This window comes from Diceros bicornis, chromosome 4 (genome assembly GCF_020826845.1).
Source record: "Diceros bicornis minor isolate mBicDic1 chromosome 4, mDicBic1.mat.cur, whole genome shotgun sequence".
NCBI classification, from domain to species: domain Eukaryota; kingdom Metazoa; phylum Chordata; class Mammalia; order Perissodactyla; family Rhinocerotidae; genus Diceros; species Diceros bicornis.
In genome coordinates, this window is record NC_080743.1 from 37,414,566 (window position 1) to 37,428,096 (window position 13,531).

The 13,531-nt window shown below is 33.0% G+C and overlaps 1 protein-coding gene across 1 annotated transcript in view; it reads right to left on the bottom strand.

The window, feature by feature from the left end:
• Window positions 1-13,531, bottom strand: part of COL11A1 (collagen type XI alpha 1 chain) — a 206,523-nt gene that overhangs the window by 33,620 nt on the left and 159,372 nt on the right. The window contains exons 47-53 of the mRNA XM_058538650.1: window positions 10,144-10,197; window positions 8,488-8,541; window positions 7,163-7,216; window positions 2,505-2,558; window positions 1,774-1,881; window positions 1,420-1,473; window positions 724-777 (exon numbers count right to left, since the gene is read on the bottom strand). Coding sequence (XP_058394633.1) covers window positions 724-777; window positions 1,420-1,473; window positions 1,774-1,881; window positions 2,505-2,558; window positions 7,163-7,216; window positions 8,488-8,541; window positions 10,144-10,197 — 432 coding nt within the window. The remainder of the gene's footprint in view (window positions 1-723; window positions 778-1,419; window positions 1,474-1,773; window positions 1,882-2,504; window positions 2,559-7,162; window positions 7,217-8,487; window positions 8,542-10,143; window positions 10,198-13,531) is intronic.

Below are 13,531 nucleotides of genomic sequence, written 5' to 3' on the forward strand. Positions count from 1 at the left end.
TCTACTTTATATGAGACATAGCCACAGCATGACTTGGTAAGCGGTGCGTGGGTCCACGCCCGGGATCCGAACCTGCGAACCTTGGGCCACCAAAGTGGAGCCACGAACTTAACTGCTATGCCACTGGGCCAGCCCCCTTATTGGTCTTTTTATCTTTTTTAATTTTTTTAAGATTTTTTGTGAGGAAGATCAGCCCTATGCTAACATTTGCCAATCCTCCTCTTTTTTTGCTGAGGAAGATTGGCCCTGTGTTAACATCCGTGCCCATCTTCCTCCACTTTATATGGGACACCGCCACAGCATGGCTTGCCAAGCCGTGCATCGGTGCACGCCCAGAATCCGAACCAGCGAACCCCAGGCCACCGCAGTGGACCGCGGGCACTTAACCGCTACACCACTGGGCCGGCCCCCTTATTTGTCTTTTTAAAATAACTTTTTATTTAACCATAGATGGATGGATAGATAGCTGAATTTGCTATAGTATGACAAAATCATTAGCATGACATGACTACATTTTTTATCATAAAAGCTTTGCTTATATCTCTTAAATCACATCAAGAAACACTCCATGTAAGTTTGACTTTGAACTAGAATTCAAACATTAATTGATAATTCTCTCAAAAAAATATGTACATACATAGCAATGCTTTCGAAAAGCGGATTATTTCTTTAAAATGTCTTGAGACTATGTGAAAATTAAATAAAAATAATGGGCTTACTTACCGGTTGACCAGGATCTCCGTCTTCGCCCTTGTCCCCACCCACACCGTCTTGACCCTATAGTGGGCAACAGAAAACGAATCCAGATATTTCTCACTACTAATTCAGTTTTTCAGAGTAAAAAGTTACAATGTACTATCTTAGTCCCTGAGATAAGTTATTACCACATGGACAAAGAAAAGTACTATTATGTTTTTTCAATTGTTTTTTTACAGATTGTGGTGTCTTTCACTCTTTCCATAAAGATTTGTGAAATTGCTACTATATCAAATTTAAAATATAGTATGCTTTTAAAATAAGGAAAGGAAGAGGAGGTAACTAGTGAATCAGGCCACAGCATCCTTTCACCATGAACAGATAGGGCACAATTTGAGACAGAATTTGCATTATAGAAGAATTTGGGATAAAAGCAAGGATCCTGTGACCCAAATAATAGTAATGCTGTTACTCAGATAATTAGTTTGTACAACCCAACAAAGTCTGGAAAACTAATACAAATGGAGAGAATAAGCATGAAACATAGGTCTAATAGTTTCCAACAATACATGAATTTTATTGTTGTAGTTGTGATTGCATTTTGTTTTTCTTTCGATTTTTGGGGGTCCACCAAGTAATTAAGAATTTTCTTTAATTGTGAACAATAGAGACACTGCGAACATCTCCACCAAAATAACTCCTTTATTTTTCCATGATACTTACTGCAGGGCCAGGTTCCCCAGGAGGACCGGGATCTCCAGGAAAACCAACGGGACCCTAAAATGATGTTTTTTTAAAGGAAAGGAAATAAATGAAAAATATGTTTTTATAAAGTCATGATATTCTGAAGTTTAAGAGGTAAAAGTCATGGTAAAACTATGTGAGAGTATTTCTCTTTTCCCGTAAGAAAATTTTTAAAAAATGAAGTCAATTGAGAATGCTTGTGAATATACAAAATGAGGAAAAATCCGCTCCACCAGCTATGGGCCAGAGTCTCACGATTTCTCATCTTTCTACGAGAAGCTCCAGAGTGGCTTTGACTTAGACGCCACTTTACAGGGGACCAAGCTCACTTACCGGGTTACCCTTAGGGCCATCGTCACCTGGGGGTCCCTTAGCTCCGGGAGGCCCCGCAGCACCCGGCGGGCCAGCTTCTCCTTTCTCTCCTCTTTCTCCTTTGGGACCCTATACAACGTAAGAAAAAGAAGGATTACCTTACAAGCTTCAAATCAGAGCTTCTTAACCTCAACACACCAGGTCAGACAATTCTTTGCTGGGCGGCGGGGGGGCTGTGCTGTGCATTGCAAGATGTTTAACAGCACCCCTGGCCCCTACTAATTAGATGCCTGCAGCTACCACTCCTCCAAGTGTGACAACCAAAAACATCTCCAGACATTGCTAAATGTTTCCCGGGGGTCAAATTTACTCCTGGTTTAAAACAATCTAAGTTAGAATAATGTGATCCTTAATACGTATTAAAATTCATAAATGTTTATTTGGTGTAGCAGAGTTTGTTTGCTTCTTTTGTGGTCAGTCCATCAAAAAAATTGTACAATAAACAGCTTATAGTTTTAATGCTTTAACATATGCAAATATGATTTGTTTCCAATTTCTACGTGAATCGAAATATGCAGAGGATATGCAAAATTATTAAACGAAAAGGCTTTGCATTTGTGATTATTCTTAATGGGTTAGAAAGGGAAAGCCTATAACCGAATCACAGCTAGGAATTAAATTACACATTTAAAACGCTCTAAAACAAATTCCTGGACTGTAACACCTTATATTGACCATAAGACAGCACTCACGCCTGTGCCTGCTTCCCCAGGAGGCCCTGGGTTCCCTGCTTCTCCAGGCTCGCCCTATAAAGAAGAGATCAAATGAGTATCAGAACACAGAAGTGATGTTTACATTTGTAAAACTGCCTTCAATGATGACCATGACATTTTAGACTAGCCCTTAAATCCCTATATTGTTTAAAAGGCAGTGCAAAACTTTAATAAGAGGAAAGAACTTTTCCTATTACTGACCTCAATACTTTTATTTCTGAGGTGAGGAGACAGAAGTGGATAGGAGGGATGCTACAATTGTCATCAGTTAGTCAATAGCCAGAGCATTAATCCAAGTTCCCACTAAACCACACAAAACAGACATCTGCATGTTCCTAACAAATTGTGTATGTGTGCGGCATCAATATTCATATTATAATTAAGTTTATTGATTATTAATTTAAAATTGTGTTATTACTAAAATATGAATTCACTTTATCTTTGCTATAACCAATAAGCAAATAATTTGGTAGCATTATGGCAATCCTAGAAAATATATTTAATATAGCCCTAAAGAACATAGAAAAAGATTGTATTTATCAAGATACATAAAAGTACTTAGATACTAATTAAAACTGCTCCTTTTGAGGATATACATATTATACATTTGGTAGCCTTTATAATCTCCTTGTATGGATATGGATCACTATTTTTTAACTCAGTGGACTAATAAATAAACCTCCTAGACTAGTAGGTTTTAATTATGAAAGTCTGTTACTAACTCTTCACACAGAAATACATACAAACATAATATTTCATTCAAATAATCATCCAATGGAAGTCATAGAGTACATTCATGTACCATGTTTCTACACAAAATCAGTAGTACTAGAAATTCTAAAGAGAAAATTTTTCTAAATTTTAAAAAAATGTGAGGCTTGAATTTCCTTCAATTTTTAACTCTGTTATTTCCAATATTCCTGGCACAAACCCATTGTTCACCAATTGGCTTAAAATGTGTTATATTAAATATAAACATAATTCCAGGAGAGAGAGTATTTTGTGTATATAATTTCTTACTCTTTGAGAATGTGCACATATTTTAACTTTTTGAATTATCTGCATAATGATGGAAGATAGCAAGGACTTTCTAGGAATTTATTAGTAGTATTATTGTGTGTAAATTAGTTTCTCTCTCAAGATGAGTAGCAAATATTTCCATTTATCTTAGATAAACCGTAGAAGTAAAATATTGCATTTACATTATTTACAGTGCAATGAATCATTCAGCCATCTCAGTATGATGGAATGATATATAAGTGACATTTTTATGAGCCATTATTCATATCTTTGAAACAAAACCTAAGCAATTTGCCATTCAAGTCAACTGTCCATATTAAAATGCTTTATATGTGGAAAATATACAGTATACTGCAAGATATCACTTATGTGCGGAATTTAAAATAGCCAAACTCATACAAGCAGAGTAGAATGGTGGTCACCAGGGGGTGGGGAGTGGGGAACATGGGGAAATGTTGGTCAAAGGGTACCAGATTTCAGATACACCAGATAAATAAGTCCTGGAGAGCTAATGTACAGTAATGTAACTATAGTTAAAAATACTGTATTGCATACTTGAAATTTGCTAGGGTAGATCTCAAGTGTTCTTACCACACATATAAAAATGGTAACTATGTGAGGTGATGGATGTGTTAATTAGCTTGAGCATGGGAATTATGTCACAATGTATACATATATCAAAACATAAAGTTGTACACCTTAAATATATGCAATGTTTATTTGTCAGTTATACCTCAATAGAGCTGGGGGAAAAAAGAAATATAGGAAATCTATTGACCATGTACAAAATGCTTTCTAATGCACCACATTAACCCATGGTGATATAGAACTAGAGGAGAAATAACTACATTTCTTTTAGTCACCTTTTGTATATTTTGTTGTTCCCCTTTATGCCTTGTCCACTATAAAGTTAAACTTAAGTAGATTCTGAAAAGACTATTTCCGTTTTTTTTAATGAGGGAAATGATAGGTGGTAAAGAGATGGGTTTAAATAATTGTCAATATTTAAAGACGAGTTTTTACTACAAAGTCTCTTCTTTCCAAGAACAGTGCATTAATATTCATTTGTTCAAAAAAAAATGAAAATTACCATTTTGTATGTTAGACCCCAATATAAATAGCAATTAATTAAGATGAAATTAATATTATCTAAAAATGTCTCATTTCAAGTCTTTTGAAAGGGGATGGGACAAAATTACAAGTAAAGAAATAAAATATGGCAACAAGACTACATTATAGGGATTAAATCTGTATTTCTAGTATCAACAAAGCTACAGTACATTCATTCTAAAGAATAATAATTGATATACAAAAATATAAATTCTGTGAAGAGCACTGGCATATGAAGGAGGTGCTAGATTAAAAATTTATTATTACTTATCCTGTAACCATTTTACCCCATTCTATAACACACTTGTTCAGGTTAAAGCTCCCTTCAGAAGGAACAGCAAATTATTCTGTATGCCTAAAGTCATAAAATATTCATTAAATCTTAAGGTAATGTCCTGATATATTTCCTTGTTTTGAGGAAATCATTGAAGTGCAAAATCCATCTATAGCAAATATAAGTTACATAAAAAACAGGTTAAACATATTTAAACAAAGTGCAGCATGACTAAACGATATCAGCCTTTCTTTTCTTTTTTTTTTTTCATTGAATTAGCGACTGAGAATAAATTTTCCAAAATAGAAATGGGGAAGCATTCAGCCAGAATCAAAGCTGATGTCAGAAATCTGTAATCTACAGCAGCTTATAATACCCCAGATTCTGAAGAAAATTAAAATTAGAATTTTCTTTTTATCCTGCTGTCACATAAAAAAGAATTTTTTAATAGAGAAAAATTAAAACTTTATTTTTTAGTGTTACAAATTTAGAATCAGGTACATTTTAATTGTAAGAAGCCGAATCATCATCTTGATTGACTGAATCATTCTCTTAAGACTCAAAGTTGGCAAGGTGTTCCCAGATCGGCTTTAAACAAATGGAAACAGTATGGAAAGGGAGTTTCCCAAAACTCCAAACATCTGGCATCCATGTTTATCTTCAAGAGCAACACAGAAGATAAAACCATAAAAGAAGCAACTAAAGTACTTAAAACTGTTCCCACTGCACCCCAAAACTTGAGGAAACAAGTAAGATAAGCTGAAAAGGCTATTAAATGGTTTTAGAATTTGCTATGTGGGCAAAACTAAAACCAGAGACTAGTTCTCGCAACTATCTAGTCATCATTAGAGCCAAAAGGGGATGATGCAAAGAAGGAGGAAAAGTGCAAGGCTGTCTTCATCTGTCTAATACAGTGATACCATCGGGGACCAGTTGTCTCTTCTGCTGTTCTTCCTACAACAACTGGACACAGAGAAAAATGTCGTTTCAATCCCACCCCCAGCTCACATGCATCTTTTCAACACAAAACTTTAAATTTAAGACTTTAAACAAAAAGACAGTCAAGCAAAAAATCTAGACTGCTTATTCAGTAAAAATTATCTAATAACTTTAAAATGTTTCTAATTTAGTAAATAAGAAACTATCTGAAAAATCATATAGGATTAAATATAATCAAAATACTAGAATGTGGGGGTTGAGCAGAAATAAACATTAAAATACTATATTCTAATGCTATTATATTTCTTTTTCTGAGGGTTAAATCCTTTAACTGAAATAAATGAATTTAAGTACAAGATATGATATTCAAAAATTTTTAAGATCAAACAACAGAATCTTTGTTACGATTAGGATTGGTTTATACTTCTGATATCATTTAATTAATAACCGGCAAATTCAGGAAATTTCTACATTTTTATCACTATATAATATTTCACGGTATGAAATTTAATTTTCATCCCTCAAAACTGCCAAATAATTCATCTTTTAAAGGAAGCAAATATCAATGTCAATTTCCTTGAAAATTCCATTAAGAAATGAGCATGAATGCATAAAGAAGAAATCAGAGAATCATTCCGACAACTTCATAAAAAGAAAGAGAAGATATTTTAAATGAAATCATGTTCATGAGAAAAGGAAGCTACTCTGAGCTCGAATGTTATGGCACAAGCCAACTCATGAAAAGTGCCAAATACAGGTCCTAGTATTAGTAATGAAAATATAACTCCAAACATGACAAGATGATTAAATCTTTTGTAAGTCAAAAGATTCCTTTTTCCCTTTTAAGTCAGTTACATCAACCAATTTCTTTTATTTTCAGTAATGAGTTACCAGAAACACTTAGTCTACTCAGGCATACATGGTTGGATCCTGACTTAATCAGTTTCTAATGACAAAACCTCGATTAAATTACTGAAATTCTCTAAGCTTCAGCTTTCTCAGCTTAAAAATATGGGTAATAATAATAGTACCATCATCATGGGGTGGCTGTGTTGATTAAGTGAAATAATTCATGTGCATTACTCAGTATAATACCTGGCAATCAAAAACATGCTAACTCAAAATTGTTTTACCTTTAATTATTTAACTACTAGAGTAAAAGAGCTGTGATTCCTATAACTACGTGTAAGATACTTAGAAAGATAGTAATACTAGATGCACTTAAAATATTAGCCAGTATTATCAAAGTCCTCCATTCTTGCTGTTTGAAACTATACGTCACTGCACTCCTTACCTTTTCTCCAACACCACCAACTGAACCAATGGATCCTGGGGGTCCTTGTGGTCCCTGCAGTGTAGAAAAAATACAGTTATCCTCATTCTTTTAATGAAATAATAAATTCATAAATATATATCTAGCTGTTCTCAAAGAGAGAGAAATGTATGCATGAACATTCCAAGTCATTTGAAGGATGGAACAAAATGATGCCCTTTACTGAGTTGCCAAATTTACTGGATAGCAAATAATTTAATTATATTTCATTGATGTTCAACTTCACCAGAATTTTGAATATAAAGCAGGAGACTTTCCAGCTCTAGTCATGTCAGTTGATACTCAGAACATAATTTCAGTCTCTCTGACCATTGAACAAGTTGGTTTTCAAGGATAATTTTGGAGATATTTGCGGATCAAAATACGACTCTGGTTAAGAATCGCATAATCCATGCAAAAAACATTATAAACCACCTCTTAGCCTTTAAATTACTTAAGGGAAAGTAAAACCTAAAAGCTCTTCTAGTTCATCTGCTCCTAGTCTGTTTCAACCAGTCTAGCCTGCCAGAATTAAAAGGGGCATAACAGAAAAGCAATAAAGACAAGAATAAATGACTTGTTCATTGTGAAGAGGTGAAGTTAGAAGGAGAGAGAACGTCAAAGCCTATAAATTTGTTAATGGTAAGAGTAAGAAAAATATGGCACTATATTTCAAAATTCTATAATGTTGGAACAGTGAGTCAATTTTTAAGCTTGGGGGAGATCATCTTTATGTAATTGAGAAGAAACATTTTAGAAGGTAAGAAGTACACATATTATCATGCACATATTACTCTTACATATTTTATAGACTGAAATAGAAAAAGAAAGTTTTTCAATAAAAGCCACTGATGACAGATGCATACTTAAAGGATATTTGGAGTACAGACGTAGGCTAGTACAATCAAAGCCAATTAAAAACCATCTCCTTATGCCATTGTCAGAGATAAAATTTAAATTTGAAACAATTCAGGAATATTGAACAGTTATTATATGTAAGGCACAGTCTCAGAATGTTGAACAGAACAATATTGTTCATTATAATACAAATATTTCTCACTCACTAATAAAAATATATTGAATGTGAACTTTGTACCTATTTTGTATTTGTGGTGACTAGTTCTCTATAAAGCCTGTTTCTTTTTCTATAAAATGAAATGGAGTAGATGATCCTTGAGCTCTTGTCTACTTCTAACATTAAACAATAATGTAATTATCTCCATTGTACCTTAGACACCATCTGGCATTAAACAATATCAATATCTATACTACTTCAAAATAATTAACATATATTTCACAATTCTTACATCAGCTCCATTGGGACCTTGAGGGCCTCTTGGGCCTGGAGGACCAGGTGGACCCTATAAGAGATGAATATCAAAGTTTATGAAAGCCAAACTCAAACGCATTTCTAATATTTTCATTTTGTGATTAAGAAAACTAAAAAAAGTTTCAGCCTGTAAAATCATAGTCAGTGAAGCATATCAAGGTTATGTCATTGTTGATGGATACAACATCATGTTAGCAAATGATTCTTTACACATAACTATGGGGAAATTAGGACTGCAGGAAAAACAATTTGATTAAAAATTAGAAAAGTCTATTGCTACTATTTGATATAAGGAATTCATAATACAACTAGAAATATTTTATGCTGGAATATGCTAGCATGCTAGAGTACAAAGGGAATATAGAGTTGGAACAAGAAACGGTGCTTGAGTAGATTTAGAATTCATTAATTCTATAAAAGTATTTTTGTTTTTCAGTTGTATATCTTTGCTTTTTGTGTCTGCTCTCATGTTCTACATGCTAGAATTGAAGTAAGATTAACCAGTTGTATTCCTAAGAGAAAGGTTCTCTCTCCTGGTTGTGCATTAACACTACCTCAGGGCAATGTACTTTTTATAAATACTGATGACCAGAACCCCTTACTTCAAGCTTGTAATTAAATCAGTCTATAGTGAATACCAGGGAATTAGTATTTTTTTAAAGGTCACAGCTTATTCTAATGTCATAGTTGAAAAGCTTCTCTACTATTAGCTATAACCATAGGTCAGGGAGAATGTACTAATGATTCAGGAAACCACAGCAATCATACTTAGAAAGGAGCTTGCCATGTAGCTGATGCTACTTGGAGTATTCACCAATTATTTGAATCAGCAATGTTTATTATGCATTCCCTGTTGTTAGGTTTATTGTAATGATAAGAATTATTTCTTATTTGAAGAAAGTAAAATGCATGTGTAAAAATATCAAAATATGTATTCTGAAGGAAGCAAAAATTGAGGGCAATGCTTTTGAGAGGAAGGAGCAATTAAGAAATGTGCTCGCTACATTTCATTATAGATTTCAATTACTTTGGCTAATTGTTTCCTTATTCAAGGTAGTGCTTAATAAACAAATATATGTATTTCAAATTTTCAGTTGATCTATTAGACTTAGAGCAGAAAGCCGGAATCAATAAATGAAAATAATTATGTCTTAACATTCTAATGAAGACAGAATTCCTTATTAAATTAAGAATTTGTTTCAAAGTACAGTTAATTTTTAATACGGTGTTAACATTTGCTAATTATCCAACTCTTGGGTGACTATTATCTATTCTTTATCTACTCCACATCAGTCCAGAGCTAAAGACTAAGAAATAACTCATGTGTGACAGTTGACTATATACACCTCAATAACATATACACACATAAATGAAAATTATACAATATATAAACCAGTGAATGTGGTGTATGTATATAACATTACTTCAAAGAGAGAATGAGAAATGATATATTCAAGATGATGAGAGAGCCTTTGATGGTCGCAGATGCAGGTTGGGTGAGGAAAAGCAGAGGAATCAATCTGAACTGTCATAATTTTTAGGACTACTTGGCTCATATTAGTAAACCTTAAGAAAGATATTCATAATGTGGAAATCCACAATATCCATCAAACGCTAAAAAATAAAAACTTACCATGGGACCAACATCTCCATTTTCACCTTTTTCACCAGGTGGGCCTGGCAGACCCTAGAAAAATATAATAGAAAAACAATAAAAGTCACTTGCTTGTTTAAATAGAAACTCTTGGCCAATTTCTAATATAAAGCCAAAAATTAAATACAGTTAAATAAGAAATGAAAACTGAGATTCAGAAACTATCATTTGTCAAAATACTTACAAGTATTGACTACATATGATTAAATCTTATATCTACATTTACAAATAAAATTTATACTTTGAATAATTTTAGTTATAAGAACTAAATACATAATTTGGTCTAGAAATTTATGAACACCTACTCATTTTCTCTTTTATGAGTAGTATATATGATTGCCATTGTAAAAATTTTCTGAAAAATGTTTTCCCAAATTATTTTAGAACACCCTATCCAGGAGAGGTTTTTTTTTGTTGGTGAAGAAGATTCGCCCTGAGCTCACATCTGTGCCAATCTTCCTCTATTTTGTATGTGGGATGCCTCCACAGCATGGCTGATGAGTAGAGTAGGTTCACGCCCAGGATCCGAACCCGCAAACCCGGGCCGCCAAAGCGGAGTGTGCGGAACTTGAACCACTAGACCACAGGGTCATTTTCCAGGTGAGGTTTTTATAGTTACATACCAGTTTGACAAAACTCTTTTGAAATAAATATTCCAATACATTTCCAGGATTATAAATATCTTCTGAATTTTTGGACTATTAATTCTACTTCTGAATCTTAAAAATTCACAAAGCCATGAAACCTGACATATTATACTTCCTCTACTCTCTCAAATTCATTTCCTTTATATCCAGTTGCAGTATAATTGCTTTAGGAGAGATTCTGTGTTACAGAATAAGCTCACAGGGCAGGTTGTATTCAAATTTCACCAGGCTATGTCTTTATGGGAAAATTATTTTACTTTCTCTTGATCTTCCTAACCAGTTCCCCCTTGCAGAATTGCTTATATTTCCTCTTTTATATCACAACAATATTTTGTATATACTTGAATTGTATACTTAAAAGCACAATTAGACCACTTGTTTATGTACTTATAATCATGACCTACTTTGGAGCAGTGGTCTTTTAGGTGTCAATTTTTTATCTCTAGCAACTAGCAGAGTGCCAAACAAAAACTTGCATTTCAATAAAATGTTGAATTAATGATGAATGAATGAACTCTAAGAAAATAAATCAACAGGAAAAGCTACATGCAAAAATATGTTTCTTGTAACACTAGCTACGATAGTTAAAATTCTCAATTGTTCCAAATGTTTAATCATAGAAAACAACATAGCTAAATAAATTTTGTTATATAAACTAATGGAATATTATAGGACTATTAATATAATACTAATTCTGTAAATATGATTAGTGTATATGATAATAAAATACCAATATAAATGAATATGTATAGCATAAATTTAACTGTAAAATATGTATTTAAAATTGGTATGATAATTATTGGACAGAAGTAGTAAAAGTGGTAATAGTTTTTTTTTTGCTGAGTAAGATTCTCCCTAAGCTAATATCTCTGCCCATCTTCCTCTAGCTCGTATGTGGGTGGCTGCCACAGAATGGACGCTGGTGAGTGGTGTAGGTCCATGCCAGGGAACCAAACCCGGGCTGCTGAAGCGGAGCATGCTGAACTCAGCCACTAGGCCATGGGGCTGGCCCCTAAAAGTGGTAATAGTTTTTAATATGGTAGGATTATGGATTGTTTTAGTTTTTTAATGTTTTTAGTGTTATCATTATTTATATACTACATCTTACACACTATATATTTTATTGTTTGCACAATATTATTTCAGATGTAATTTATTTAAGAAATAAAAAACACACAATACAAAAGCTATAAATTTCCGCTGGTACTTTAATAAAATTATTGACTTGGCACTACACTGCAGTGGCTGCAAATTATTTGACCGTGACCCATGGTAATAAATACATTTTACTTATTACTCCCTAAACGTGCACATGCAAAATAGCTAAAACATGAGTTTCAAAAAGTAATATTTACCCTTAATGTGTAGATGATGATCTTTGATATTTTTATTCTATTCTAACTTACTATATTTCATTTTTTTTAATGCTGGTAATAACCCACTAAATTGTTTTTAAGACCTACTAATTCCACATTACTCTCAGTTTGGAGAGAGGTTGCTTTACTGAGTATATCTGTAAACTTATTTGTAATGTAGCATATACTCATTTTTATGAGGAAATGTTAATTACTGATTTATAATGGACAACATATACCAGAATTTCATTTCTTTTTTTTCAAATGTCAGCTAGATATCTAGGAAAATATTCTGTTACATGAACTTCCCACACGGTTACCATCATCTAATGGTAGCTTCTAGAATTACTGAAGAAGTTCCTGGGAGGAAATAGCCAGGCAGTGTTTCGGATTTTAGTCTGCCTAAAAATTGCATGGGTGAGATTGCTAAACTTTTCAATTCCAAGATTCACAACCTCAAAGATTCTAATTCATTGATAGAGCATGTGAACTTAAATTCTTAAACACTGAAGTAGATTTTAACACAGATGAAATAAATATTTCAAGTCCATTTTCTAAAGTCCATTTTCTTGCAACTTAAACATAAGTTCTTATAAACACCATATATATTAACAATTATATTCCTTATCTTTTGTCCAGGTTTCCATTTTCTTTTAGTATAGAGTGAATCTCATTTCGGATCCCCAAATTGAACGGCATATAAATATTAGTTCATAGTTTTCTTTTATTTCTATAACAAGCCTAGCTTTGCATTGCCATCTTTCCTTTATGCAAATGATTATTCCTAATATTAGTTCAATAGGAACTTGCCAGTAGAAAAAAATGAAATATTCACTTATTTTTGATGAAGTTTGATTATAGTTTGAGTTTATTAACACAGAATGTTCTTATTATTAAAACTAATAGAGACATAATGAGTCAAATTCTCTTGTTGCAGGGAACTAAATGTGCTAAATGGCACTCCAGTTTTCATATGTCCTAGCTTTCCCCTAGGGAGTAATTTATGCATGGGGAGATTCTGTTTTGGTCTGTCAAATTAAAATCATTTGCCACTTAAGTGATGAAATGAAAAATAATTTAGTCTAAGAACTCTCTTTCTATACATCTCCTTCCTATACAGGCAAATAGGAAACATCAAATTGAAAAATCATCATTTAGCCAGAATATTAGATTATTATGATTTTGTCTATTATACTTGTTAATCTATTCTGCTACAAAGACTGAATTAAAGGATGCAGATGCAATTGTGAACACATTAATTACATTAGCATCTTGTTAGAGTCCTCATTTAAAGAGGTAGCTGTGGGAAATTATAATCAATTTTTTAGTGAACTGCTTTCTTGAGTAACACTCATCAAAGAGCAC